The sequence below is a fragment of the Herpailurus yagouaroundi genome, unplaced genomic scaffold (assembly GCF_014898765.1).
Source record: "Herpailurus yagouaroundi ecotype Mexico unplaced genomic scaffold, PumYag 59, whole genome shotgun sequence".
Taxonomy (NCBI): Eukaryota; Metazoa; Chordata; class Mammalia; order Carnivora; family Felidae; genus Herpailurus; species Herpailurus yagouaroundi.
In genome coordinates this window covers 80,356-107,234 of record NW_024412384.1, presented here as the reverse complement: position 1 = coordinate 107,234, position 26,879 = coordinate 80,356, and the positions used below count along the sequence as shown (strand labels likewise).

Here is a 26,879-nt window from a genome sequence, read left to right as displayed (position 1 = left end):
GTCACAAAACAGCCCTTCATAAGTATAAAAGAATTGAGATCACACCAGGAACACTTTCAGACCACAATGCTATGAAACTTGAAATCAATTACAGGAAAAAGTCTGGAAAACCTCCAAAAGCATGGAGGTTAAAGAACACCCTATTAAAGAATGAATGGGTCAACCAGGCAATCAGAGAAGAAATTTAAAAATATATGGAAACAAATGAAAATGAAAATACAACAATCCATACGCTTTGGGATGCAGCAAAGGCAGTCCTGAGAGGAAAATACATTGCAATCCAGGCCTATCTCAAGGAACAAGCAAAATCCCAAGTACAAAATCTAACAGCACACCTAAAGGAACTAGAAGCAGAACAGCAAAGACACCCCAAATCCAGCGGAATAAGAGCAATAATAAAGATCAGAGCAGAAATAAACCTATAGAGCAGATCAATGAAACCAAGAGTTGGTTTTTTGAAACAATAAACAAAATTGATAGACCTCTAGCCAGGCTTCTCAAAAAGAAAAGGGAGATGACCCAAATAGATAAAATCATGAATGAAAAGGGAATTATTACAACCAATCCCTCAGAGATACAAGCAATTATCAGGGAACACTATGAAAAGTTACATGCCAACAAACTGGACAACCTAGAAGAAATGGACAAATTCTTAAACACCCACACACTTCCAAAACTCAGGAGGAAATAGAAAGCTTGAACAGACCCATAACCAGTGAAGAAATTGAATCAGTCATCAAAAATCTCCCAACAAATAAGAGTCCAGGACCAGATGGCTTCCCAGGGGAGTTCTACCAGAAGTTTAAAGCAGAGATAATACCTATCCTTCTCAAGCTATTCCAAAAAATAGAAAGAGAGGGAAAACTTCCAGACTCATTCGACGAAGCCAGTATTACTTTGATTCCTAAACCAGACAGAGACCCAGTAAAAAAAGAGAACTACAGGCCAATATCCCTGGTGAATATGGATGCAAAAATTCTCAATAAGATACTAGCAAATCGAATTCAACAGCATATAAAAAGAATTATTCACCATGATCAAGTGGGATTCATTCCTGGGATGCAGGGCTGGTTCAATATTCACAAATCAATCAACGTGATACATCACATTAATAAAAGAAACGATAAGAACCATATGATCCTGTTAATGCGGAAAAGGCCTTTGACAAAATTCAGCAACCTTTCTTAATAAAAACCCTTGAGAAAGTCGGGATAGAAGGAACATACTTAAAGATCATAAAAGCTATTTATGAAAAGCTCACAGCTAACATCATCCTCAATGGGGAAAAACTGAGAGCTTTTTCCCTGAGATCAGGAACACGACAGGGATGTCCACTCTCACCACTGTTGTTTAACATAGTGTTGGAAGTTCTAGCATCAGCAATCAGACAACAAAAGGAAATCAAAGGCATCAAAATTGGCAATGAAGTTAAGCTTTCACTTTTTGCAGATGACATGATATTATACATGGAAAATCCGATAGACTCCACCAAAAGTATGCTAGAACTGATACATGAATTTTGCAAAGTTGCAGGATACAAAATCAATGTACAGAAATCCGTTGCATTCTCATACACTAATAATGAAGCAACAGAAAGACAAATAAAGAAACTGATCCCATTCACAATTGCACCAAGAAGCATAAAATACCTAGGGATAAATCTAACCAAAGATGTAAAAGATCTGTATGCTGAAAACTGTAGAAAGCTTATGAAGGAAATTGAAGAAGATATAAAGCAATGGAAAAACATTCCCTGCTCATGGATTGGAAGAATAAATATTGTCAAAATGTCAATACTACCCAAAGCTCTCTACGCATTCAATGCAATCCCAATCAAAATTGCACCAGCATTCCTCTCGAAACTAGAAGAAGCAATCCTAAGATTCATATGGAACCACAAAAGGCCCCGAATAGCCAAAGTAATTTTGAAGAAGACCAAAGCAGGAGGCATCACAATCCCAGACTTTAGCCTTGACTACAAAGCTGTAGTCATGAAGACAGCATGGTATTGGCACAAAAACAGACACATAGACCAATGGAATAGAATAGAAACCCCAGAACTAGACCCACAAACGTACAGCCAACTAATCTTTGACAAAGCAGGAAAGAACATCCAATGGGAAAAAGACAGTCTCTTTAACAAATGGTGCTGGGAGAACTGGACAGCAACATGCAGAAGATTGAAACTAGACCACTTTCTCACACCATTCACAAAAATAAACTCAAAATGGATAAAGGACCTGGATGTGAGACAGGAAACCATCAAAACCTTAGAGGAGAAGGCAGGAGAAGACCTCTCTGACCTCAGTCATAGAAATTTCTTACTTGACACATCCCCAAAGGCAAGGGAATTAAAAGCAAAAACGAACTACTGCGACCTCATGAAGATAAAAAGCTTCTGCACAGCAAAGGAAACAACCAACAAAACTAAAAGGCAACCAATGGAATGGGAAAAGATATTTGCAAATGACATATCGGACAAAGGGCTAGTATCCAGAACCTATGAAGAGCTCACCAAACTCCACACCCGAAAAACAAATAACCCAGTGAAGAAATGGGCAGAAAACATGAATAGACACTTCTCTAAAGAAGACATCTGGATGCCCGACAGGCACATGAAAAGATGCTCAACGTCGCTCCTCATCAGGGAAATACAAAGCAATACCACCTCACGCCAGTCAGAGTGGCTAAAATGAACAAATCAGGAGTCTATAGATGCTGGCGAGGATGTGGAGAAACGGGAACCCTCTTGCACTGTTGGTGGGAATGCAAACTGGTGCAGCCGCTCTGGAAAACAGTGTGGAGGTTCCTCAAAAAATTAAAAATAGATCAACCCTATGACCCAGCAATAGCACTGCTAGGAATTTACCCAATGGATACAGGAGTGCTGATGCATAGGGGCACTTGTTCCGCAATGTTTTTTAGCAGCACTTTCAACAATAGCCAAATTCTGGAAAGAGCCTAAATGCCCATCAACTGATGAATGGATAAAGAAATTGTGGTTTGTATATACAAAGGAATACTACTGGCAATGAGAAAGAATGAAATATGGCCCTTTGTAGCAACCTGGATGGAACTGGAGAGTGTTATGCTAAGTGAAATAAGCCATATCTGAGAAAGACAGATACCATATATTTTCACTCTTATGTGGATCCTGAGAAACTTAACAGAAACCCATGGGGGAGGGGAAGGAAAAAAAAAAAAAAGGTTAGAGTGGGAGAGAGCCAAAGCATAAAAGACTCTTAAAAACTGAAAACAAACTGAGGGTTGATGGGGGGGTGGGAGGGAGGCGAGGGTGGGTGATGGGTATTGAGGGAGGGCACCTTTTCGGATGAGCACTGTGTGTTGTATGGAAACCAATTTGACAATAAATTTCATATATTGAAAAAAAAAATTACATTAGGGGTGCGTGGGTGGCTCAGTTGGTGAAGCATGTGACTCTGGATATTGGGGTTGTGAGTTTGAGCCCCACATTGGGTGTAGAGATTTCTTAAAAATAAAATCTTAAAAAAATATTACATTAAACTGTACTCACCCTAACTACCTGTAATGTACTCAGATACCTTTTATTCAGTTCTATTTGATTGTTTTAAATGCTGATTGCCGAACCAACCCAATTAAATAGTAATATGTTAATTTCATTACATTTGGGCAAAATAAATCACTTATTGACATTCCTTATTAACTTTAAAAAGTACATCAAAACAGTATGGCACTGGCATAAAAACAGACGCAGTGGAAGGGAATAGAAAGCCCAGAAATAAACGAATGCTTATGTAGTCAATTAATTAATGACAAAGGAACCAAGAATATACAATGGGGAAAAGACCTTCTCTTCAACAAAGGTGTTGGGAAAACTGGACGGCAACATGCGAAAGAATGAAACTGGATTATATCATATGCTATACACAAAAATTAACTCAAAATGGATCAAATATTTGAAATAAGGACCTGAAACCATAAAACTCCTAGAAGAAAACACAGGCAATAACTCCTTGATGATGGGTCTTAGTGACCCATCAAAGGCTGCCAAAGCAAAAATAAACACCTAGGACTACATCAAACTAAAAAATTTCCCACAGCAAAGGAAACCATCAATAAAATGAATAGGCAACTTGTCAAATGGGAGAAAATATTTGCAAATCATGTATCTGATAAGGTGCTAATATTCAAGATATATAAAGAACCCATATAACTCAATAGCAAAAACCAATCTGGAAAATTTGGTAGAGGATCTGAATAGACATGTTTCCAAAGAAGACATACAGATGACCAGCATGTACATGAAAATGTGCTCAAAATCACTAATCTTTACGGAAATGCACCTCAAAGCTACAATATCACTTCATACTTGTTAGGACTGTTATTAAAAAGTCAAGAAATAACAAGTGTTGGTGAGAATGTGGACAAAAGAGAACCCTTGTGCACTGGGAATGTAAATTGGTACAACCACTACGGAAAACAGTATGGAGGTTCCTCAAAAAATTAAAATAGAACTATCATATCCAGAAAGCCCATTTCTGGGTATTTATCTGAAGTAACGAAAACACTCAAAAAGCTGTATGCAAAAAAAAAAAAATATATATATATATACACACACACACACACACACACACACACACACATATATATGTATGTATATGCACCCCCATGTTCATTGCAGCATTATTTACAATAGCCAAGATATGGAAGCAACCTAAGTGGTCTATTGATGCATGTGTGTGTGTATATATATATATATATATATAAACACACACATACACACGCACACATGCATGCAATGGAATATTCAGTCACAAAAAAAGAAGGAAAATTTGCCATTTGCAACAATATGAATGGATCTTGAGGGCATTCTGCTAAGTGAAATAAAGTTAGAGAAGGACAAATACCACATGATCTCACTTATTTGTGGAATATAAAAAACAAAACACCATCAGTATCAAAAAATACTAAGCTCATGGATACAGAGAACAGATTGGTGGTTCCAAGAGATGAAGGGGTGGGGGTGTGCAAAGTGGGTGAAGGATCAACAAATACGAACATCCAGCTATAAAATAAATCATGGGGATGTACAGCATGGTGACTATAGTTAATAATACTATAATAATACTATATTGTATATTTGAACATTGCTAAGAGTAAATCTTAAAGTTTTCCTCTCACACAAAAAAATTTATGGCGATGGATGTTAACTAGATTTATTGTGGCAATCATTTCACATTATATACAAATATCAAGTCATTATTTGTATACCTGAAACTAATGTTATATGTCAATTAAAATAAATTTTAACAGGGCGCCTGGGTGACATGTCAGTTGGGCATCTCCCTTCAGCTTGGGTCATGATCTCATGGTTTGTGGGCTCGAACCCCATGTCAGGCTCTGTTTTGACAGCTCAGAGCCTGGAGCCTGCTTCGAATTGTGTGTCTCCCTCTCTCTCTCTGCCCTCTGCCCACTCGTGCTCTCTCTCTTTCTCTAAAAAGTAAACATTAAAAAAAATTTTAGGGGCGCCTGGGTGGCACAGTCGGTTAAGCGTCCGACTTCAGCCAGGTCACGATCTCGCGGTCCGGGAGTTCGAGCCCCGCGTCAGGCTCTGGGCTGATGGCTCAGAGCCTGGAGCCTGTTTCCGATTCTGTGTCTCCCTCTCTCTCTGCCCCGCCCCCATTCATGCTCTGTCTCTCTCTGTCCCAAAAATAAATAAACGTTGAAAAAAAAAATTAAAAAAAAAAATTTTTAAGGGGTGCCGGGGTGGCTCAGTCGGTTAAGCATCTGACTTCAGCTCAGGTCATGATCTCACGGTTCGTGGGTTTGAGCCCCGCGTCGGGCTCTGTGCTGACAGCTCAGAGCCTGGAGCCTGTTTCAGATTCTGTTTCTCCCTCTCTCTCTGCCCCTCCCCTACTTTCACTCTGTCTCTGTCTGTCTCAAAAATAAACATTAAAAAAATTTTAAAATAAATTTTAACTTTTAAAAAGAAAAAAATTGGAATGCATATTAAAACAAAAAACACAACTGGAAGAGACAGAGACACATTAGAACAAGACATGACAGAGATGTTGGAATTACCTGAGAATTTAAAACAACTATGATTAATATGAAAAGGGTTCTTGTGGATAAAGTAGACTGTGCAAGAACACATGGACAGTGTAAGCAGAGAGAGAAAAATACTAAGAAAAGACAAAGTAGAGATAAATACATAAAAATGAATGCATTTGATGGACTTATTAGTAGACTGGACACAGATTTTGTGTGTGTGTGTGTGTGTGTGTGTGTGTGTGTGTGTGTGTGTACACACACACACACCACACATCTTGAGACCTCCCAAACTGAAAAGAGAACAAAGACTGAAAAAAAAAATTCAAATACCCAAGGACAACTACAAAAGGCATAACATATGGATAATGTGAATACCAGTAAAAGAAAGAAAGGATTGAAAAAGTATTTGAAATAATTACAACTGAGAATTTTCCCCAAATTAATGTCAGACACTCAACCACAGTTCCAGGAGCTAAGAGAACACTAACCAGGATAAATGCAAAAACAAAAATTTTTTAAGCTACACCTGGGCATATCATTTGGAATTACAGAAAATTAAAGAAAAAATCCTGAAAAAAGCCAGAGGAAAAATGGACCTCACCTATAGACAAAGAATTAGATCCAGGGGCAGCTGGGTGGCTCAGCTGGTTAAGCGTCTGACTCTTGATTTCAGTTCAGGTCATGATTTCATGGTTCATGGGATTTAGCCCCACGTTGGGCTCTGTGCTCACGTTGTGAGCCTGCTTGGGATTCTCTTTCCCTCTTTCTCTGCCCCTTCCCTGCTCACATGCGCATTCTCCCTCTCTCTCAAAATAAATAAACTTTAAAAAAAATTAAGAATTACATCCAATTTCTCCTCAGAAGCCATACAAACAACAAGAAGGTGGGTTTAAATGTTTAAAATCTTAAGAAAAACACCCCACCAAACTGTGAAATTAACCTTCAAAACTGAGTGATAAACAAAGACTTTCACAGAGAAACAAAAATTGAACTTGTTGCTAGTAGACCTGCCTTGCAAGAAATAGTACAAAAAATTCTTTAAAGAGAAGGAAAATAATAAAGGTCAGAAACTCAGATCTAAGTAAAGAGAACTGAAGAAGGAATAAGTGGAGATAAAACTTGGAATTTTCTTATTCTTAATTGATGTAGCATAATAGTTCAAAGTAATAATAGCAACAATGTGGTTAGTATATATGCTTATGTACATATATACAAATATACCAAATGCATATGTATGCTTGCTTAAATATAAGTGAAATAGATAACCATAGTACAAGGAATGGAAGAAAGGAATTAGGATTGTTTTGTTATAAGGTATTCATGATACCTGCAAAGTGGTAAATGTTTTTTGAAAATAGACTTGGATTCAGTGTAAATGTTTAATAATGATAATAATTCAGTATTATAGTAAACTAAATGGAAATCACTAAAAATTGCTTTTTTTTAAAGTAGGCTTCATGCCCAGTGTGGAGCCCAACGTGGGGCTTGAACTCACAACCAAGAGATCAAGACCTGAGCTGAGATGAAAAGTCAGATGCTTAACTGACTGAGCCACCCAGTTGCCCCTAAAAATTGCTTTTTAAAAAGTATAATTGATATGCTAAGAAAAAGAAAATGCAATTATATAAAATGCTCATTTAAAATCACGAGGCAGAAAAATAGTGGAAAACAAGAACAAAGAACAAAAGCAGTAAATGGAAAATAGTAACAAATAAATGTACCAATTAACTGTATGTTGTCTACAAGAAACCCACTTTGAGTATAAGACACATATAGATTTAAAATGAGTGGGAAAAAATGAGTGGATAGAGAAAAATATTCTGTGCCAACACTCATTGGAAGAAAGCAGGGATATCTATAATTTCAGAGTAGACTTCAAAGCAGGAAAGTTATCAGGGATAAAGAAGGGCATTACATAATGACAGAGGAGTCAATTCTCTAAGAAGACATTACAGTTCCTAATATGTATGTGCATAACAACAAAAGAGTAAATCTGCATGAGGCAAAAACTAATAAAATTGGAAAGAGAAATACCCACTAACATAGTTGTGGACTTCAACACTCTATCAGAACTGACAGGTCTAGCAAGCAGAGAATCAGTAAGGACATAGTTGAACTCAAAAATACCATCAATCAACTGGATATAATTGGCATCTCTGGACTAATTCATTGAACAATAATATGTTCTTCTCAAGCTCACATGGAATATTTATCAAGATATACCACATTCTGAGCCATAAGACACACTTTAAGTTTAAAGAGGTAGAAATCAGTGTTGGCTCTCAGACCAGAATGGAATTAAACTAGAAACCAGTAACAGAACGATAATCCCAAAATACATAGAGATTTAACAACAAACTTCTAAAATAGGTCATGGGTCAAGGAAGAAATCTCAAGAGAAATTTAAAAATATTTTGAGCTAAATGAAAATGAAAACACTTATCAAAACTTATGAGATGCAATGAAAGCATTGCTTAGAGGAAATTCACAGCATTAAATGCATATATTAGAAAAGAACAAAGATTAAAATCAATTTTCTAAGTTTCCACCTGAGGAAACTACAAAAAGAAAAAATTAAATCCAAAGTTAAGCTGAAAAAAATAAGAATTTGAGCTGAAATTAATGAAATTGAAAACAGAAAATCAAGAAAGAAAATCTATGAGATTAAAAGTTGTTTCATTGAAAAGATCAATAAAATCATTAAGCTTGCAACCAGGCTAATCAAGAAAAAGAGAGGACACAAATTACTAATACCAGAAATGAAAGAGGGCACATGAAAAGATAATAAAGGAATATTATGAGTAGATCTATACTCACAAATTTGACAGCCTAGATGAACAAATTCCTTAAAATGACACAATTTGTCAAAACCCACACAGAGAAATAGAAAATCTGAATAGTCCTATATCTAATAAAGAAATTGAATTAGTAATTCATAACCTTCCAAAACAAAAAGCACCTTGCCCAGATGGTTTCATTGGTAAATTCTACCAAATACTTAAGGAAGATATTTTACTAAGATCTCTTTCAGAAGATAGAAGCAAAGGAAATACTTCCTAACTCATTCTATGAGGCCGGCATTACTGTAATACCAAAAATAGACAACAACATTACAAGAAAACAAAGCTACTGACCAGTGTCAGGAATATAGATACAAAAATCCTCAACCAAATAGTAGAAAATCAAATCCACAATGTATACAAGTAATTATATACATCATGACCAAATGGTTATCCCAGGTGTTCAAGGCTGATTCAACATTTGAAAATTGGCTAATGTTGGGGCGCCTGGGTGGCACAGTCGGTTAAGCGTCCGACTTCAGCCAGGTCACGATCTCGCGCTCGGGGAGTTCGAGCCCCGCGTCAGGCTCTGGGCTGATGGCTCAGAGCCTGGAGCCTGTTTCAGATTCTGTGTCTCCCTCTCTCTCTGCCTCTCCCCCGTTCATGCTCTGTCTCTCTCTGTCCCAAAAATAAATAAACGTTGAAAAAAAAAATTAAAAAAAAAAAGAAAGAAAATTGGCTAATGTAATGTATCACATCAACAGGATGAAAAAGAAAAATCACATGATCATATCAGTAGATGCAGAGAAAGCTTTTGAGAGGATCTAATACCTATTCATACTAAAAAGTCTCTGTAATAGGTATAGAGAGGAACTTCCTACCCTGATTAAAAAAAAAAAAAAACTACAAAAAACTTACAGCTAACATCATACTTAATGGTGAAAACCTCATGACTTTCTCACTAAGAGCAGGAGCAAGGCAAAGATATTCCCCCTTACCATTCCTTTTCAACATCATAATAGAAGTACTAGCTAATGCAATCAGATAAAAGGAAATAAAAGATAAATTAGAAAGGAAGAACTTTGTTTACAGATGACATGCAAAAGAATGAACAAGAAAATTCCTAGAACTCTAAGCAATTATAGCAAGGTTGCGGGATACAAGGTTAATATACAAAAGTCAGTCACTTTCCTATAGACCAGCAATGAACAAGTGGAGTTTGAAACTGAGAATACAGGGGCGCCTGGGTGGCGCAGTCGGTTAAGCGTCCGGCTTCAACCAGGTCACGATCTCGCGGTCTGCGAGTTCGAGCCCCGCGTCGGGCTCTGGGCTGATGGCTCGGAGCCTGGAGCCTGTTTCCGATTCTGTGTCTCCCTCTCTTTCTGCCCCTCCCCCCCTTCATGCTCTGTCTCTCTCTGTCCCAAAAATAAATAAACGTTGAAAAAAAAAAATTAAAAAAAAAAAAAAGAAACTGAGAATACAATACCATTTACATTAGCACCCAAAAAAACCAAAATACTTAGGTATAACTCTAACTGAATATGTACAAGATCTATCTATACAAGGAAAACTACAAAACTGATTAACAAAATCAAAGAACAAAATGACTGGAGGGATATTCTAGTTCATGAATAGGAAGACTCAATATTGTCAAAATGTCAGTTCTTCCCAGATTTATCTATAGATGCAATGCAATGCCAATCAGAATCCCAGCAGGTTGTTTTGTAGATATCAACAAATTTATTTTAAAGTTTATAGGGAGAGGCAAAAGACCCAGAATAGCCAACACAAAGGAGAAGAACAAAATCAGAGGACTGATGCTACCTTACTTCAAAATTTAACTATCAGGTCACAGTAATTGAGATATTGTGGTATTAGCAGAAAAATAAAAATAAACAAATGGAGCAATGGAACAAAATAGCCTAGAAATAGACCCACAAAAATATAGTCAACTAATCTTTGACAAAGGAGCAAAGGCAAAACAACTAAGCAAAGATGGTCTTTTCAGTAAATGCTGCAGAAACAAGTGATCATCCACACACACAAAAATGGACCTGGACCCAGACTTTTACACTCTTCAAAAAAATTAACTCAAAATGGATCATAGACCTAAATGTAAAACACAAACTATAAAATTCCTAGAAGATAGCAGAGAAAACCTCAATGACCTTGGGGATGGTAATGACTTTTTAGATATCGCACAGAAGACCCATAAAATAAGGGATAAACTGGACTTTATTTAAATGAAAAACTTCCCCTGTGAAAGCCAATGTCAAAAGAATGAGAACACAAGCCACACACTGGGAGAAAATATTTGCAAAAGACACATCTTATGAAGGACTATTATCCAAAATGTGTGAAGAACTCTTAAAATTCAACAAGAAAACAAACCAGTATACTCCTTTATTAAATATAAACCAGTGCTTCTAAAATACTTAGGAAAAACAAAACAAATTATCTTCAAAAGAAATTCTAAAGGAATTTGTAAATCTCAGAAGACTCTGTTAAAAAAAAATCTGGTTTATGTGTAAAAAAAACTTTTGACTGAAATTTAATACACTGTATGGAATGAAGGAATACAGTGTTTCTTTTTTTCTGGAAAATTTTCAAATCCATTTGATCTCTTTCTAGGATGTCTGTTTTTTTAAATACCTAAGAGTCCCTACTGGCCCCTAGTTTTTAATAGTAAATTTAAATTATAAATTTTATTTGTTCTGTTTCAGGTACAATATTTAGATCATGGATTCACCGAGAAGATTCCACAATGTCACCTTTACCCTATTTTACTATATCCTGATATACCCCAGTTTTGTATTCCTTGCCAGCTCTATAATACCAAATCTGTGAGTAAATTGTAATTTGTAGGATGATTAATTTTAAATATTGTCTTTTTATTAACAATCCCTTTCAGTTGTAGCAAAAATAATAAAATACTTAGAAATAAGTTTCTTAAGACAGCTAAAGGGCCTTTATGAAGAAAACTACAAAATCAAACTGAAGGATAAAAAAAAAAAAAAAATCTGAGAGGCGCCTGGGTGGCTCAGTCAGTTAATCATCTGACTTCAGCTCAGGTCATGATTGTGCAGTTCACAAGTTAGAATCCCGCATTGGCCTCTGTGCTGATAGCTCAAAGCCTGGAGCCTGCTTGGGATTCTGTGTCTCCCTCTCTCTCTGCCCCTCCCCCACACATGCTCTGTCTCTGTTTCTGTCTCTCTGTCTCTCTCAAAAATAAACATTTAAAAAAATCTGAATAAGTAAAGAGACCTAATATCTTCATAGATGGGTAAGTGTAAGACTGTTAAAATTTAGTTATTTCTTCATCAAATAAAATCACAACAGATTTGAAGCTGGAAATCAGATAAAGAAGTGGTGTATTAATTATCTCTTGCTGCATGACAAATTAAGCTAAAACTTAGTAGTCTAAATCAACAATAAACTTTTTTTTCTTTCATATAGTTTCTGTGGTTCAGGGATTAAGATCAGCTTAGCTGAGTGGTTTTGGCTCAGAGCCCCTAGTAAAACTGCATGAATATGTACAGTCATCTGAAGGGTTCACTGGGATAGAGGATCTGCCTCCAAATCGCTTTCACGTGGCATTGGTGGAAAGTTGAGGCTCCTCCGTGGCTTTTGGCAGGAGGCCCCAATTCTTTGCCACATGAATGTCTTAACATTAAAAACATGGGGCGCCTGGGTGGTGCAGTCGGTTAAGCGTCCGACTTCAGCCAGGTCACGATCTCGCGGTCCGTGAGTTCGAGCCCCGCGTCAGGCTCTGGGCTGATGGCTCAGAGCCTGGAGCCTGTTTCCGATTCTGTGTCTCCCTCTCTCTCTGCCCCTCCCCCGTTCATGCTCTGTCTCTCTCTGTCGCAAAAATAAATAAACGTTGAAAAAAATAAAAAATTAAAAAAAAAATTAAAAAAAAAACACGACAATCACTGCTCCTTAAGAAATACCTATTTTAGGCATTATCCAAGCACCACATTGGTATATTGGTGTTTTAAAAAAAATTTTTGTGATGCTTTGTTTTTAATGTAGGTTTTTATTTTTAAAGCCTAAAATGCTTTAAGAGAGAACTGTAGTGAGGGAAGGAAGCTCAGACAAATTATTAGTTTCATGTGGCCATGATATTCTCTTAAAACTGCTCGTGTAGTTTATACTACTGTCTCCCGTTACCTGTTTATGGCTACTTTTATATAACTTCATTTGCTTTCTGCTCTGTCATATTTTGTGAAACTGTGAAAGAATCTGAGTTTATTAATCCCAAATAGGTTGGGAATGTCTGGCAACCAGATGCAATAGAACTCCTTCAGGAACTGCTTTCGAAGAGACAGGTGGAAATTCACATTATGGTAATTTATATTCAAGGCATATATTGTTGATTTAAGTTATTGGCCATAATGTGTTGTAGGTAACATAATTTGAGGGATATTTTAATGATGAAAAATGTTCCTATTTGAATATAACTTATTCACTAACATAGAAAAGTTACCACTTTGGTTTCTAGGCTTGTTTTAAATCTAATTTTGAGCAAGTTCCTGAGAACTTTCATAAGCACTAAAGTCAGTAATCTGAAAGAGTCTTTATTAACAATCTGATAAGGAGCAGTATCAAAGAATTGGAGATGTTTATAAATATACATAGTAGTTCTCAGGATGTGACCATGTACGTAGCACTGTGTGAGGTGCAGGTGAGCCCCTGTGCTCAAACACCTTATGTAGTTGGTGAAACAACTAGATGTAAGATATAAACCTAAAAACTTCACACTACAAAGTGACATGCCAAGAGCCAAGTGACTGGTAAAAAGAGTAAGTGTAATAGGAACTTAGAGATGGTAAGTGAGGTAGCCCTTAAAAGTTGGGAAAGTTCTCCTGACCAGGGGAATAGAATTCATAAGTAAGCGTAAAGAAACAGAACCAGGCACGGTACAATTAGGAAATAGCATAACTGTTTGGCTAGAATAAAAGAGGTTTTGTGAGGAGAAGTGGTGGTGATAGGATTTAAGAGAGGTAGAGGTGAATAAGTGGAGCCCATTGGAGGTTTCTGAGCAGTGAGGTAATGAGATTGATCTGCAGCTATGTTTGAGGATTCCAGTAGAACGATACAAACACTGTAAGGAAAGTATTTCTGTATGAAAGGTGACTGACTACAGGATGATAAAGACTTAACAAGAGCCACAGACCTACTTATATAAAACAGTACAGAAGCTTTAATGTTGCTGATGTTAGTACCAAGAGCCCCTCTCCGGTTATTCATAGCCCTTGTGGAAAATCATGGCAGTAAGATAGAGATCAAAATTCTTTGCTGTTTAGCTTAACACAGGAGAACAATTCATAGTATACCCAAGGCTGCTTAAATTGTCAGAAACCATGAATGTGCATGCCCTACAGCCCTTACTGCCATAACAGACCTTACCCAGACTTGCTCCTGTGACTTTATATACTAAGAAATACTGACTGACTCTAGTCTCAACCTGGAGGTACAGCAATGGACTGAATAGTCAGATGTCTGCCTTCATGGAGTTTCCATTTCAGCAGTGGGAAACAAAATAAAAAACATAAAATACAAGGTATATTAGGTTGTGGTAAGTGCTAGGAAGAAAACAAAGCAGGAAGGGCTGATGGGGAAAGTGGGGCAGGGGAGAAGTTAACATTTTAAACACAGTGGTCAAGGGAGGCCACACTGCAAAAAATGAGATAGGAGTAAAGATTCTAAAATGGTGAGAGGACCAACCATGAGATGTCTGGAGAATAGTGCAGAGAGCTCCAAGGCTGGAGCATGCCTGGGGTGTTCAAGGACTGGCAGAGAAGCCACTGGGGCTGGAGCAGAAGGAGCACGATAGAAAAGAATTGGGGGTGGGGGAGAGGTTTGTGAAAGCTTCAGCTGTCAAGCTGACAAAGGCAGCAACTCAAGGGCTTGGGCAAAGGAGTGACATGATCTACCTTTAACGTTCTAGTATTTTCACTCTGCTGCACTGAGAAAAGCTAGAGAGTAGAAAAGATAGAAGCAGGGAGGTCTGCTGGAAAGCAATTATAGAAACTCAGTAGAGACAGGAGTTTGGACTAAGGTGGTACCAAGTATAAATGAAAAATGATCAGCCTATCAGCTACGTACATGTTCAGTACCTAATAATGCTGAGCGGACTTAAGAGTTTAAGCCATTATCCTAACTCCTCCTTCTAGACAGTCATTGATGTCTTCTGATTCTGTCATTTTTGGATTTTTAACAAAACTTCATTTCTTTACCTCTGAACATACCTTTTCTTTCTCCTTCTATTTGTGTAAATTATTAGTATTGTTTAAAGATGATGTAATTTTCTAGTAAATAGCTAACAAACTATCTTACATGTAAATATATTTTACAGAAACTGTAATAGTAGAATTACTGTTTTATAACCTGCCAAAATGCCAGGAAGAAAATTTTATGAAATGAGCCACTAGTCAAACTGGTAAAACTGTGATTGTCAGAACTCTAATATCGTATTTGCCTGCTATAAACTTTGAATCTTCAAACAGACTTTATTTTATAATAATAATCTTTATTGAAATTAAACAGGAATCACCTGAAAACCCATGGGGGAAATTATCGATTCATCTCTATTTTGATGGAATGTCACTTTCTTATTTTATGGCCTACCATAAATACTGTACTTTTGAGCATTCTGAAGAGATATTGAAAGAAGTAAGTGAGCTGTTGTTCTATAAGAACCTAAATTATTGAAAAACTGATTCTGGATAAAATGTCATATTTTGCCTTACACTTTGAGTCTTCAATATGGTTGTGTTTGATATGTTAAGAGAATATAGAGAATTTTTAAATTATCTGTTGAGGAAACAATACACTACGTCATGCTTTATGTCCTAAATGTCCTAAAAAAAAGACTTTAATTGCATTAAGATTCATTTAATGTTTCTGTATCTTCAAACCTAGTGAAAAGACCATCCAGGATCTAATGTTGTTTTATATATATGCTGTTTGAACATATACATACAAATCTTAATAGAATTCGCTGCCAGAAAAGGATTCTCTCCCCAGATAAATTTTTTTTTCCATTTATTTGACATTTTAACATTTTCCCCATTTTGCTTCTGGATTTTAAGCTTAGCTTCAAGAAATAGCTCCTTTCAGTTTTCCAGTGTTTCTGTTTTTTATATTTTAAAAAACATAATTAGCCTGTCATAGATATGTTTTCACATTGCAAGATGCCATAAATACTTACTGGCAATAGGGAATCCATCATAAATAATAACATTAACATTTTATATAGCAAGATATTTTTTATTTCTAGACTTACAGTTCACTTGTTACATTTTTAAATACTCATTTTCATGACAGGACACAACCAAATACTGAATGTTCAGTTCAATATAGAAAACTATTTCTCACACTTAGAAATGTGATATTACTTTGTACATGTAATTCTCACTGCCAGCTTTTTCTTTTGAGCAGAGGGGTGTGTGTGGTGTGTGTATGTGTGCTCCTGTGTATTTGTACTCATGTGTTTGTATGAAAGGTGTTCCATCTGTTAAACTGGTTTTATAAAGATTACTAAGTCCCTCCCCTCCCGTTGTACTCTTCAGTGTGAACATTTAAAAGAAGAGGTAAGAACTCCTACTCTTTGCAGTTGGCCCTTGAACAACACAGGTTTGAACTGCGTGGGTCCACTTATGTGTGGACTTTTTTACAGTACTGTAAATGTATCTTCTCTTCCTTATGACTTTCTTAACATTTCTCTAGCTTACTTTATAATAAGAATACAATATATAATACATATAACATATAAAATATGTGTTAATCAACTGGTTTTTTTTTATTTTTTTTATTGGTAAGCCTTCTGGTCAACAGTTATGTTTTTAGGGAGTAAAAAGTTATATGTGGATTTTCCACTGTGTGTCGTGGGGGGTCGATGCCCCTAACCCTCATGTTGTTCAAGGGTAGCTATAATTACCATTGACGTGTGTTTAACATGATTTTGAAGATTCTTCTTTTTGCACTATGAAGATTACTCAGAACATTAGATTTTTGTATAGTTAACCCAAAATAACTGCATGAATGCCAACAAGGACATGCACCCAGTTTTTGTGGGGACAAAATATGAAAGTGCCTTAAAAATATTATATAGTTGAATTTGGTTTATTAGTTAACAATACTTTATTATTTCAGAAACTAACAGATTATGATAAAAAGTATGAGGATGAAAGATGGGAAATAAGATTTGAGGTAAGTTACAATCCAAACATTTTGGAAACTTGGATACTTCATCAATACAGGGGATCTAATATAAGATCAGGAAGCAATAAGCATTTTCTTTTATAACAGCTTTATTGAGATATAATTTACATACTATAAAATTCACCATCTTAAAATGTACAATGCAGTGGGTGTTCAGTATATTCAGAGTTGTGCAATCATCACAACTACTTAATTCCACAACATTTCATCATTCCAGAAAGAAACCCCATACTAACAGGAGTCACTGTCCTTTCCCAGTTTCCTGGAGACCAGTAATCTGTCTCTCTGGATTTTCCTATTTTGGACGTTTTATATAAACAGAATCACATAATATGTAGCCTTTTGTAACACAGTTTCTTTTACTAGAATAACATTTTTAAGCTTCATTCACGTGGCAGTATGTATCCTTATTATTGATGAATAACTTTCCATTACATGGATATACTACATTTTGTTTATCCATTCATCGGTTGATGGACAGTTGGGTTTCCACCTTTTTGCAATTGTGAATAAAGCTGTGAACATTTGCATACAAGTTTTTATGTGGACATCTGTTTTCACTTCTCTTGGATATGGACCTGATTCCTACCAGTGGAATTGCTGAGTCATATAGTGACTTTTTACCATTTTAAGGAACTTTGAGACTGTTTTCCAAAGGGGGTGCACCATTTTACTCTTATACTAGGAGTCTCCAGGGTTCCATTTTTTTTTCCATATCCTTATCAACACTTGTTATCTGACTCCCACCCCCCCCCCCGCCCTGCCATCCTAGGATAGGTGTGAAGTGGTATTTCATTGTAGTTTTGATTTGCTTTTCTCTGGTGACTGATGATGGTGAGCATCTTTTCATATGCTCTTTTTTTGGCCATTTGTATATTTTCTTTGAAGAAATTTCTGTTCAAATACTCTTCCCAGGATTTGACACCAAAAGCAAAAGCCAACAAACACAAAATTAAACAAGTGGGACTATATCAAACCAAGAAGCTCGTCACAGCAAAAGAAACCATCAACAAAATAAAAAGGCAGCCTACAGAATGGGAAGAAGTGTTCGAAAATCAACTATCTGATAAGTCATAATATCCAAAATATATAAAAACTTACACAAATCAATAGTAAATAATAAACAATCTGATTAAAAAGTAGCCACAGGAACTAAACAGACATTTTTTCAAAGATGTACAAATAACCAACAGACACATGAAAAGGTGCTCAACATCACTAATCATCAGGGAAATGCAAATCAAAACCACAATGAGGTGTCACCTCACACATGTTAGAATGGCCATCATCAAAAAGACAAAAAGAAGTACTGGTGAGGATGTAGAGAAAAAGGAAACCCTTGTGCACCATGGTGGGTATGGACATTGGTACAACCACTATGGAAAATAGTACGAAGGTTCCTCAAAAAATAAAAATAGAACTGTCATTCTCAATTTCACTTCTAGGCATGTATTCAGAGGAAACAAAAGCACTGTCTTGAAGAAATGTGTGCTGTACCCCATGCCCATTGCAGAATTATTTACAATAGCCACAACCTGGAAACAGCCTAAGTGGCCATCAGCGGATGAATGGATAAAGATGTAGGGTGTGTGGTGTGAGGCTGTATGTTTGTACACACTGGAATAGTATTCTATTTGGCCATAAAAAGGAACTCATGCCATTTTTGACAACATAGATGGATCTTGAAGGCATTATGTTAAGTGAAATAAGTCAAAAATACGGTATGATCTAATACATGGAATCTAAAAAAACAAAACAAAACTGAACTCAGATACAACAGATTGGTGGTCGCCAGGGGTAAGGGATGAGGAGAGGGGGAAATGCATGAAGGCATCAAAAGATACAAACTTCCAGATGTAAGTCCTGGGGATGTAATGTACAACATGGTGATTATAGTTAACAACACTGTATTGTATACTTGAAAGTTGCTAAGAGAGTTGATAGTAAATGTTTTTATCAGAAAAAAAATTTTATAACTATTATGAGGTTATTGGTGTGAACCTTTTGTGGTAGTCATTTCAAAGTATATACATGTATTAAATAATTACGTTGTATACCTTGCACTAATACAATGTTATATGTCAATTATATTTCAATAAATCCAGAAAAAAATAGAAAATAAAGGTAAAAAAGAATGAAAAAATCTCCTGCCCATTTTTAGTTGGGTTGTTTTTGTTGAATTGTAAGAGTTCTTTATATTCTGTATATAAGTCCTTTATCAGAAATACGATTGGCAGGTATTTCCTCCCATTTTGTGGGTTGTCTTTTCACTTTCTTAATGGTGTCCTTTAAAGCACCAAAATTTTTTATCTTAATGAAGTCTTTTTTTTTTCTTTTGTCACTTGTGCTTTTTGATGCAGGAAGAGTTTTAATGAAAGTTTCATTATTAATAAGTAGAATTTTATTCCTATGATTATAAAAATAGCAAACTTATTGTCAAGTGCTTTGTAACAAATCAGTAAAATTTAGCAGTCATAGTCACTTTTTGCTGAACTCTACTAAGTGGTTCAGGTAGATTTTGTTCTGTTTTGCCACCAGTTTGGAAATGTTAAATATTAATAAATTAATCTACAAATTTAAATGTGATTATTTTACTTTTTATGCTAATTATTACATTTAAGAATCTTTTAAAGCTTTCTTTAAAAAAAAAAAAAAACACCCAAGGGAACCTGGGTGGTTCAGTCAGTTGAGCATCCAACTTCGGAACAGGTCATGATCTCCTGGTTTGTGAGTTCAAGCCCCGCATCAGACTCTGTGCTGACAGCTCAGAGCCTGGAGCCTGCTTCAGATTCTGTGTTTCCCTTTCTGTCTACCCCACCCCCGCTCGCATACTGTCTCTCTCTTGTCTCTCTCTCTCTCAAAAATAAATAAACATTAAAAGAATTTTTTTAAAAACATCCACATTTTTATAATACCTTTGAGTTTAATAACTGCTGACTGCCAGGATCCTCTTGGGAATCACATAAGTTTTAGTTTTTGGTTATGCTTTTTTAGAGTTTAAAGACAGCACACTTTTTTTTTTTTTTTTTTGACGATTTTAAGTTGAATCTTCCTTTGGCATTTCATATATTATTTTAGTTTTTATTATAAGGTATATACTTATTCTAAAAATAAATACTGTAGAAATGTGAATAGAAAAAAAGTCCCCTTTCTACACATCAGATGCCCCAGTCCCACTAAGCAGTGACAATTACCATTAACTGTTAGCCAGTCTTCCAGAGTTTTGTGTGTATATGTAAATATGTATACATAAAAAAAAAATTCATCTGAGTTTTTAAACACACAAAAAAATTTTTTAACTGGAGGAACAAAAGAGTGCTGAAGATCTTTACTCACATTTTGGTCTTAAAACAAAATTATTTTGTGGTATTCATTATCTAAGAGAGCTTCCTTTCTGCTAATTGAAAATTAATTGGCACTGTAATGAATGTATTGGATTTCTGTAATAGCTATTCTGAAATCTGAATTTGTTTTTGGTGCTTTAGGAATTGCTTTTGTCTGAAATAGAAACTCCTATTTTACCACCATACTTGCCTTCCTCTCTGCCTCCCCCAGAAGAACTCTATGCTGTTCAAGTTAAACATGTGGTCTCACCTAATGAGGTATGTGGTCTAAATGATCGGTTGTTGGTTAAAAATAAAACAGGCAGTCTTGATCTTAAACTCGAGGATCAACTCTTCACACTTCTGTCTTCCTGATCTTAAATAATTGAAAATCAGTGACCTCCAGTTTGCCCACTGTGTCATTTCCTCTTCAGACATTTGTTAATAAAGCAAGTTTTTCAGGCAGTTGCTGTGTTTCCAGTATTGTGTTGCTTTAGTCATGTTTATATCAATATTTAGGTTTTTAGGGCAGAACTGTTTCCATCTATGAAATCTTAAACATCTCATTTCCGTGGCTTCTTCCCACACTGAACTCTAGCTGCTCTTCACCCTGCTCTGTTTTCCATGCCACTTATCGTCTTCTAACACACAGTGTCCCTTTCTTACTATGATTGTCTGCTTCACCCTACTAGAATGTAGCTCCATGAAGACTAGGACTTTTGCCTGATTTGGTCGCAGATGTGTTCCCAGAACTAGAATGCTGCCTGTTATATAATGGACACTCAACAAATACTGACTGAATAAATAAGTTCACTAAAGAAAATTCAATTACATGACCTTGCCTAACAAGAAAGAAGTGACAAATTAAGTAGCTCAGGCCGTTCCTTCAGCTCTTTTCCATAGTAAACCGTTTTTCACAGGCGGAAGAATTTGCTATATAATTCCATCAGAGAAAATAGTATACAGCTGTAGTTGGTTTTTGTAATGATTTCTTTTCCTATTAGTTATTTATTTCTGCATCACAAATTACCCCAAACTTAGCTTGGAACAAAACCCACATGAGAGTCAGAAATCCAGGAGCTACTTAATTAGGTACTGGCTCGGGATCTCTCGCTGACGGGCTGTGGAGATGTTGGTGGTAGAAATGGCACCCAGGACCCACTTCCAAAAAGACTCTGCTGGGTGTGGTCTGGAGGCTCAGTGCTTTGCCCTGTGGGCCTCCCCGTGGGCTTGCTGGGAACATGGCGCATGCTTCCCTGAGGAGAGTTGCAGGGAGAGCATACGACCAAGACAGGGGCCACGTGTCTTTGATGCTCTGATCTCAGCAGTAACCTGTCATCACTCCTGTCACACTCTCTTGTTCACAAAGATCAACGCTGGTCTGATGTGGGAGAGGAACTGTACAAGGGATCATCAAGGCCCTTGTTCAGACTGCCTGCTGCAATAATTTTGTCCGTATAAGTGGATACTAAAAATTACAAAATTCGAAAGTCTTTTCCTTCCCTTCTCCCCACTTAGGTGTATATTTGCCTTGATTCTGTAGAAAGTTGTAATCTGTTTAACGAGCATAGTGACACAGATGACAGTGGAGTTAGCTGGGAATCTGAGTCTGAAAGCCTTAACGAAGCACTGAGGAGGTTCAATAAGAATGTGGAAACATTTCCTCCGCTGACGGATTTTAGAACAGGTATGCTAAATTTTCTGAGTATAATAGGATCCTTAATAAAACCGTTGTTTTGTTTGAATGGACTTTTGAGGCTGGGCTGTTTCTAATGTTAACTGATACTTGTACACTTTATAAGCACCATCTCTTTGAATCCACAAGACACTGTAGATGAAGTGTCGTTCTCATTTTCTAGATGAAGGGAAGTAACTGCCTTGGGGCATTTCCATGTTCCAGAACCCGGTCTGCATTGGAAAATTGACTGCATAAGATGAGTTTTCTAAGCCTGAGCTTTTACCATTAGCTCAAATTGTGAAAGTTGTCATTCAGACCTAAATGACATTAATTTTAATTACAAACCACCTAAGTTGGTAATTTTGAAGTAGGATATGGGCACTCAGATTGTGTCCTGTCTTGTCAGGATAGGTCAAATAGTGCTGTATATTTTCCTTCTAATCCATTCCTACCCATCTTTATTGTATATGTGATTCTTTTAAGAAAAAAATGCATCTCATTACTGGTGTTGACAATTTCTGAAAACCAAGAGTGGTATCTATACATTTTTATCACTATGTGATACAGAGATGTATTTTTTCTTAGTATTTTGTGTATCAGAGGATAAGCTAAAGCAAAGGAAAGCATGAGCCTAAAATCTTACCTGATTTTACTCAATGAGATTTTAATTAGTTGTGACTCATGTTTGGCTGATAAACAGCACTCGCTTTCCCTCTGTTCTTCCCCCAAACTGTACATAGCAGTTTAGATGTCTGCTCAACCGTGCCCACACTGTAGGTGTTCCCTGCCCCCCCCCATAGAAGGTAGCATTGCCCGCCACCCTCCCCTGCCCCATTTTTCCTCATGCGTACTGCTGCTTTTTCAAAAAGCACTGTGAGTTGGGACTCTCTGTACCTAATTGTGTCATCAGCAATTAGAAGGGCACCTTGTGCAAGTTAGGTGCTCATAAACATTTGTTGAAGGAGTGACAAATAAATTCATGATTTTTTCTTTTTATAAACTCAGATTTATAGCCTGGATGAGATAATTCCTTCCTCATTGTGTTCTTGTCTAAAGGGAAGTCACAGAAACCTACTGTGTGTAATGTGATTATTCATGGAGCTATACATATATTGTGCATTTTCTGTGGGTATTTTATCCTTCAGTAAAAGGTTTTTTTTTAATATGCATATGTACAAGTTGATTTGTAAGCAAATGCCTATTAAAAAGTTATTTCGTAGGTTAAAATAACATGACGACTAGGTGGTTGGGTTGTTGTTTTGTTTTGTTTTTAATTCTATTTTGAGATGAAACTTCAGCCATGTTTTTAAGGCTGGAAATGGTAAAAGTTGGAAGGACTGTTAACAGTGATTCAGTCAATTGCTTACTATGCAGACCGCTCTATTAGAGGAGATTCTTTACTGTTTCATTGATAATCTTCTCTATAAACTCAAGAAATTGTTTACAACTCTTTCATAAAAATCTTTGTACATTAGAGTTGTGTAGTATTGAAATACCATTTGCCCACAACTACACTTTTGTGGAGATTATGTAGGATAACATACAGAATGAAAGGGGTGGAAGTAGAAGAAGACAGGAGCCTGAAGTATGCTCTGTCTACCCTGAAATCTAAAAGTGTACGAAGAAAAGGGAAGTAGATACTATACTAATTTTTCCAGTTTTACTCAAGCGTAGCATTCATTCATTAGATTTTTTACCAAGCAATATGGTACCAGATACCGTATTAGGAATACAAATATAGTTCTGCACATAAGAACTAGTGGGCTTGCTGAGAGGGGCATGAAAACTAAGTTCAGTATGAAAATAACAGCTTGCATTAAAGGTGTGTTCACAGTGCCGTAGGATCACAGAGAAACCAACGATTAGTAGTAGTCAGGGCTTTGTAAAATTGGAGCTGATCTTTGAAGGAGAGGTTTATCATTAAAGGGGGCATTGAGGAACATTCTAGATATGGGGAACAGCCAGGAGCTAAAGTAGAAGCTCAAGTGATTCTAGTTAGGTAACACTTGAGGATATGTGGTAGGAGATGGTTGGGAGTAGATTGTGAAGAACCCTATATATTGCAGTACTAAGGACTTGATATTGGAGATGTTTATAATGCCGTTGAAGAATTATAAACAAGGGCAATTGAATTTTTTAAATTTAATCCTGGTGGTTTTCTACAGAATGGATTGAAGGAGGACCAAATTGAATGCAGGAATAGCAGAAAGCATCTTTTGTAGAAGATGATGGCTCAAATGAAAAGACATTTGGGAAGTCTAAGAGGCAAGGGCAGTGCAAGGATGGTCTAAGCCATGGGCAGAGGAACTAGGAACTGTGAGAATGGGAGAAGTACCTTTCTTCAGAGTTTAGTGCTTGGGAATTAGGAGAAACAGGTGCATAGACTGTAAGCAAAAACATGCAGGATCCAGTGTTTGACAAACTGTTGAGTGTTTAGTTCTGAATGATGGGTTTATGGTGTTTACGTTTTCTTTGTACTTTTCTGTATTAAAAACAATTTTTTAAAGAAAATACAAAGCAATGCGATTTTTTCCTTTTTTCTGTCTTTCTAGAAATGCCTTGCCTTGCTGAATATGATGATGGCTTATGGTATAGAGCAAAGATTGTGTCTGTTAAAGACTTTAATCCTCTAGCTGTCCTGGTGCAATTTGTTGATTACGGATCAACTGAAAAGCTGACAATAAACAGGTTTTTTTTTTTCTTTTAAGTCAACTTAGTTGAATTAGAATTCTTAGAGCTTTTTAAAATAATTATTGGGAAAGTTTTGGTTCTTCTTATAAAAGAAAAACTATTTTAAAGCTATTTATTAGGATTTTTTAAATCTATAAGTCTCTTTATTGTAAAATATAACAAACTTTACCATTTTAGCCATTTTTTTCTTTTTTTATTTTTCTGTTTTTTTTTTTAATTGAATTTTTTATTTTTTAAAATTTACATCCAAATTAGTTAGCATAGAGTGCAACAATGATTTCAGGAGTAGATTCCTTACTGCCCCTTACCCATTTAGCCCATCCCCCTCCCACAACCCCTCCAGTAACCTTCAGTTTGTTCTCCATATTTATGAGTCTCTTCTGTTTTGTCCCCCTCCCCGTTTTTATATTCTTTTTATTTCCCTTCCTTATGTTCATCTGTTTTGTCTCTAAAGTCCTCATATGAGTGAAGTTATATGATTTTTGTCTTTCTCTAATTTCACTTAGCATAATACCCTCCAGTTCCATGCACGTAGTTGCAAATGGCAAGATTTCATTGTTTTTGATTGCCGAGTAATACTCCATTGTGTGTGTGTGTGTGTGTGTGTGTGTGTGTGTGTGTGTGTGTGTATGTGTGTATACCACATTTTCTTTATCCATTCATCCATTGTTGGACAGTTGGGCTCTTTCCATACTTTGGCTATTGTTGATAGTGCTGCTATAAACATGGGGGTGCCTGTGTCCCTTTGAAACAGCACACCTGTACCCCACGGATAAATGCCTAGTAGTGCAATTGCTGGGTCGTAGGGTAGTTCTCTTTTTAGTTTTTTGAAGAACCTCCATACTGTTTTCCAGAGTGGCTGAACCAGCTTGCATTCCCACCAAAAATGCAAAGGCATTTTGGCTTTCTCCGCATCCTTGCCAACATCTGTTGTTGCCTGAGTTGTTAATGTTAGCCATTCTGACAGGTGTAAGATGGTACCATTTTAGCCATTTTTAAGCATACATTTAATTGGTGTTAAGTACATTCAGGATGTTGTGCAGCTAATGCCACTGTCCATTTTCAGGACTTTTTCCTGATCCCACACAGAAATTCTGTACACGTTAAACAAAAACATTCCATTCCTTTTTCTTAGCTACTGATCACCTTTATTCTACTTTCTGTCTTCATGAATTTGCCCTATTTTAGGTACCTTATATAAGTACTATCATAGAGTATTTGTCCTTCTGTGTCTGGTTTATTTTACTTAGGATAACATTTCCAGGGCATATTCAATTATAGCATGTATCAGAATTTCATTATTTTTATGGCTAAATAACACTCCTTTGTGTATACCACATTTGGTTTATTCATATGTTGATGGACACGTGGGTGATTTCCATCCTTTGGCTATTGTGAATAATGCTGCTTGGACATTAATGTACAAGTAGCTGTTTGAGTCCCTGCTTTATGTTGTTTGGTGTGTATACCTAGAAGTGGAATTGCTGGATCATATAGTAATTTTGTTTAACTTTTTGGGGAACTGCCAAACTTTTCTGCAGTGTCTATACCATTTTACTTTCCTGCCAGCAATGCATAAGGCTTCCAGTTTCTCCACATCCTTGCCGACACCTGTTTTTTTTCTAATTTTTTTTTGTTTGTAATATTTGATTGTGGTAAAATACATGTATCATAAAATTTACGATTTTAACCACTTTTAAATGTACAGTTATGTTAACTATACTTACATTGTTATGTAGCCAACCTCCAGAAATCTTTTCATTTTGCAAAACAGAACCTTTGTACCCTTTAAACAGTATTCCCCCTCTTTCGCCCCTCATCCAGTCCCTGGCAGCCACCATTCTACTTCTTTCCCTATGAATTTAACTGTTGTAGGTATCCCATATAAGTAGAATCATGCAGCATTTGTCTTTGTATAACTAGCTTATTTCATTTAACATAATGTCCTCAAGGTTCATCCATGTGGTAGCATGTATCAGGATTTTCTTCCTTTTTAAGGCTGGATATTATCCCATCATTGTATATATTACCTTTTATTTATCCATTCATCCATTGATGGATTTTTTTTTAATATAATTTACTGTCAAGTTGGCTAACATACAGTGTATGCAATGTGCTCTTGGTTTTGGGGATAGATTCCCATGATTC

The 26,879-nt window shown here is 36.3% G+C and overlaps 1 protein-coding gene across 1 annotated transcript in view; it reads left to right on the top strand.

Moving 5' to 3' along the window:
- RNF17 (ring finger protein 17) overlaps positions 1–26,879 on the top strand; it is a gene marked incomplete at its 5' end in the record, with an annotated part of 44,258 nt that overhangs the window by 9,181 nt on the left and 8,198 nt on the right. Inside the window, 7 exons of the mRNA XM_040455598.1 lie at positions 11,537–11,656; positions 13,079–13,159; positions 15,363–15,488; positions 16,971–17,027; positions 20,525–20,641; positions 21,881–22,049; positions 24,593–24,728. Of these exons, the coding sequence (XP_040311532.1) occupies positions 11,537–11,656; positions 13,079–13,159; positions 15,363–15,488; positions 16,971–17,027; positions 20,525–20,641; positions 21,881–22,049; positions 24,593–24,728 (806 nt within the window). The remainder of the gene's footprint in view (positions 1–11,536; positions 11,657–13,078; positions 13,160–15,362; positions 15,489–16,970; positions 17,028–20,524; positions 20,642–21,880; positions 22,050–24,592; positions 24,729–26,879) is intronic.